Here is a 3940-nt window from a genome sequence, read left to right on the forward strand (position 1 = left end):
TACGGTCTAGTACCAACTGTGCATTGACACCCAAAATTGATCTATTTAGTCGAGTAGCTGTGTCAACTTTTGAAGAAATCATTTTTTTGTCTAAAACTGTACTTATTTTAGTTATAATTTTAGAAACCGTCTTAGGTATTAACAGTTTAATGTTTTCGGCATTATGTTAATTGAAAAATTACTACCTATAGCAGTCACTCCAACATTTCAAAGGAACACCCATTGATGGTAATAAGTTTTAGTTAATTTACAGTATTTTTTAAAAAATAAATAAATAAAAAATCAACAACTGAAGAAACAGATGCACAGATACCAAACTATATGGTACCGAAATAAACTGATATATTTTTTTTGGTTCGGTTCCGGTTTTCGTTCCAGCAAAAATCTGGTTCGATGCCCTGATTAAAACAGAGCTAATTTTAGCAGCTGTCGTCAGCAAATCGAAACAATCATGTGTGCTCACGATTGAGAGTAACCGATTGTACTTATACTCTGTTACTCGTTATTTGAGTTCGTGAATACCTCGAATGCTATATCACACCTTTTATTTATAAGTTTTAACAATAATTCATGGTTTTTACTGTCACTTCGAATGACAAAAGCAATTGACTACTTGGCTAAATGCGTTCATATTACATGTCAAAATGCAACACAAAATCGTTGTAATGTTGAAGTTTTAGGTTTTTCGTATGTATTGTTTAGTTGGTTCAGTAAATACGTTTAAAAATAAAAATTTAAAGGAATGGGTTTGTGAGGTCACATCGAGGGTATAAGACAAAGAGCGAGATTTATGCTCACTGCGTGGTAAACTAGCAAAAGTTAGTATGTTTGCAAGCATCAGACGTAGGCAATGACAGAAATGGTGTTGCTGTGAGTGGTAATAGGTTGTTAGAAGTTAAAGAAAACCACAGGTCGGCCAACTAATAATGCAAACAATATTAAAGCAAATTTTATCAAGTTCTTTCGTAAATCCAATTATGAAGTTCTTTAACAAAATTCTTATTACTGCGCAACTCTATTTTGACAAAACTTTAATTCGTGACAGTCCCACGACACCCAACACCTTCTGCCATAGAAATTCGCATATATTTTTGTTTTTAAGCTCCTTCGATAAATAATATCTGCTCTATTTTTGTATTTTTGCATCCTGTAGTGTATTTCCTTAGGAGCCTAATTTAACCACCTTTTTTGAATTCCTTGTTTGGCAACAATAGTCGTTTTTGACGTGCTTAGACTTGGAGGTATGGTCTATAGTTTTATATAATTTATATTATTTATCCTTTTTATGAAACAAATAATTATTGAAGTTTTTATATGTGATTGGTCTCTTATCGAAGTTTTTTTTTAATCATTGACGCCAATAAAACTGACCAATATTATATCATATCATTTAATATATATTATATATATTATTTATATATACCATATATATATTATATATATTATATATATATATATTAAATATATATTATATTATATTAATATATAATATATATTATATTAATATATATATATTATTTAGAGTTTTATGAACTTAGACTTAACATATGTTAAGTTTGCAATCTGGTCTCACTTAAAACAGTGGTCAAATGTGAAGGAATTGGGTATATGTTATCAACTAATTTTTTCATTGCTACACAGATGGTTTAGAAATCGAATTTCTAAACCACTTGTCCACTGCATGTCATTGAACGGACAATATTTGAAACTGATTATGACATGACCAAAACTAGACATAGCTGTAAAGTAAAATATATTTATTATAGTCAAAACCATGAGAATCGAATTTCAATATACTACATTATAGTACTTTACTTACTAATATTATTACTTTAATAAAACTGGCAACTCTTGAAAAATATAGCAGCTGACTACAGTAGCTAGGTGAATAATTGAAAAAAATCTTATAATTTTATTGTTGGAGTTATAATAAGAGTTTATAGATATGTGGAGGCGAGTACTTGAGAAAATGCGTAACATCTGGAAGATGACACAACCGCTTGCTTTGCGTTGTTTGCACGTTAGGTCCACATTATATCCAAAAGCAGATGGCAAATAAATATATAATGCAATTTTTGTAAAACTTTTTGACAGAAAAACCTTCCATGTAGATATACCTGCAAAAGAAGACCCATCTAAGAACACGGTACTATTTAGTAAGGATGGCAACATAACACTTATAGGACTGAATAAGGATAACGATGGAAACACCATTGATGCTGAAACGGCAATAAAGATATGTGATGCTTTTATTAAATTTGAATCTGATGATGCATCTCCAGTAGCAGTGCTTTATGGTGTAGGTGAGTCATTTTGTACTGGATTCGACATATTAGATTTAGCAAGTGATGAACGCAGCGAAATTAGCATGGATATACTTATGTTACCAGAGGGTTCTGTGGGACCTACACGGCGAATGTTAACAAAACCCGTTGTTTGTGCGATTACTGGTTACTGCGTCGCTAGCGGTATGGAATTAGCACTTTCGTGTGATCAGCGAGTAATGGAGACTACAGCTAAAATGGGTTTTTTTAATCGGCGCTTTGGTGTGCCCATAATAGATGGGGGTACGGCACGTTTACCAGCAATAATCGGTATATCTCGTGCACTTGATTTAATACTTACAGGACGTATTCTCGAAGCAACGGAAGCCTATGAAATCGGTGTTGCAAACAAAGTTGTACCAGTGGGAGATGCTCTTAAAGAAGCTGTAAATTTAGCTCAGTTTTTATCAAAATTTCCACAAGAAGCACTCAAACATGATCGCAAATCCATGCAAGAATCTTCATTTGAGGCAATTGGTTTTGAGAGCGCTATTCAAAATGAGATTATGAGTATTACGAAAGAAATTGTAGATGAGATGCAAGACGGAGCGAAATGGTTTTACAGAAGTAAGTAGATTTTTATTTATAATTCACAAAGAAATTTATAATTTCTTATATATGTTGTTATTTTTTCGAATTTTTTATAGATTTCAAGATCAATAATACTGGAACTTGGATGCCAGCTGAAATGACAATGGCTGATTGGGATAATAAAGTCGTTGTCAAGGAAGCAGCTAAAGTGAAAAATTTCAAGGATGTTGAACACATTCCAGTTATTAAACAAGTTATTGGACCACATAAGAATGACATTGAAAAAAACGCTGTATGTACGTCAGAAAAAGAAGACGGAAATGACAAAGACAAAAACAATAAGTGATGATAAAATATTGAGCAGTTCGTGTTAAATTTCTTGTTAATGCCTTTTTAGATGTTATCGATTATTGTTTGTAATTTGCAATTCATAATTTATCAAGTATTATTATTATTTACATCCCCCTTCAAACGAAGGGACTTTAGTTTCACGCTGTAGTAGTTGACGATTCTCACTGTAGTCCAATTATTTGAAATATAGTAGCCAGCGACCGTAATATTTCATATTGACTTCACATTTCACCTTTCTAGTTACTGCGGTTTAATAATGCGTTGGGCAATACGAGGGTCACTATTTATATTTTGAGCTTTGGCAACACTGATTGTTGTCAGTTGTCATCTGATGTTTCCATATGAAAGTTTGACATTACTAAACATAACGTACCTTGCACTTTTTGTCAAAAGAGCGTTATTTGTGTTCGCGAGAAATGAAAAATGGAAACGTGGATTATCAATATTTGGCTATGAAGCTCCATTCCTTCCCACTGTGAAACGCTGATACAATGATTTTAATCATGGCTGCAGTTTGTGCAATGACGAAATTCACGAAGTTCGTGAAGGTCATCCGAAATCAGTTGTTCAGTTGTGTCAGAAAACATTGATGTTATGCAAAAACTGATACTCGTAATGCAATATCGTCATGCCACGTACTATGAGATAGAGGTTGAGGTGGAACCCTAGGCATTAGTTCCACCAGCATATATAAAATATTGTATGATCATTTAACCATGAGAAAGATTTGTTCT

General features: G+C 32.7%; 1 protein-coding gene across 1 annotated transcript; it reads left to right on the forward strand.

Moving 5' to 3' along the window:
• The first annotated feature begins 592 nt into the window (after positions 1-592).
• Positions 593-3381, forward strand: LOC119688648 (probable enoyl-CoA hydratase echA8). The gene is made up of 3 exons (XM_038103318.1): positions 593-687; positions 2095-2891; positions 2972-3381. The coding sequence occupies exons 1-3, from the start codon at positions 593-595 to the stop codon at positions 3199-3201; spliced, it is 1122 nt and encodes a 373-aa protein (XP_037959246.1). The 3' UTR covers positions 3202-3381.
• The last annotated feature ends 559 nt before the right edge of the window (positions 3382-3940 follow it).

This window comes from Teleopsis dalmanni, chromosome X (assembly GCF_002237135.1).
Source record: "Teleopsis dalmanni isolate 2A chromosome X, ASM223713v2, whole genome shotgun sequence".
NCBI classification, from domain to species: Eukaryota; Metazoa; Arthropoda; class Insecta; order Diptera; family Diopsidae; genus Teleopsis; species Teleopsis dalmanni.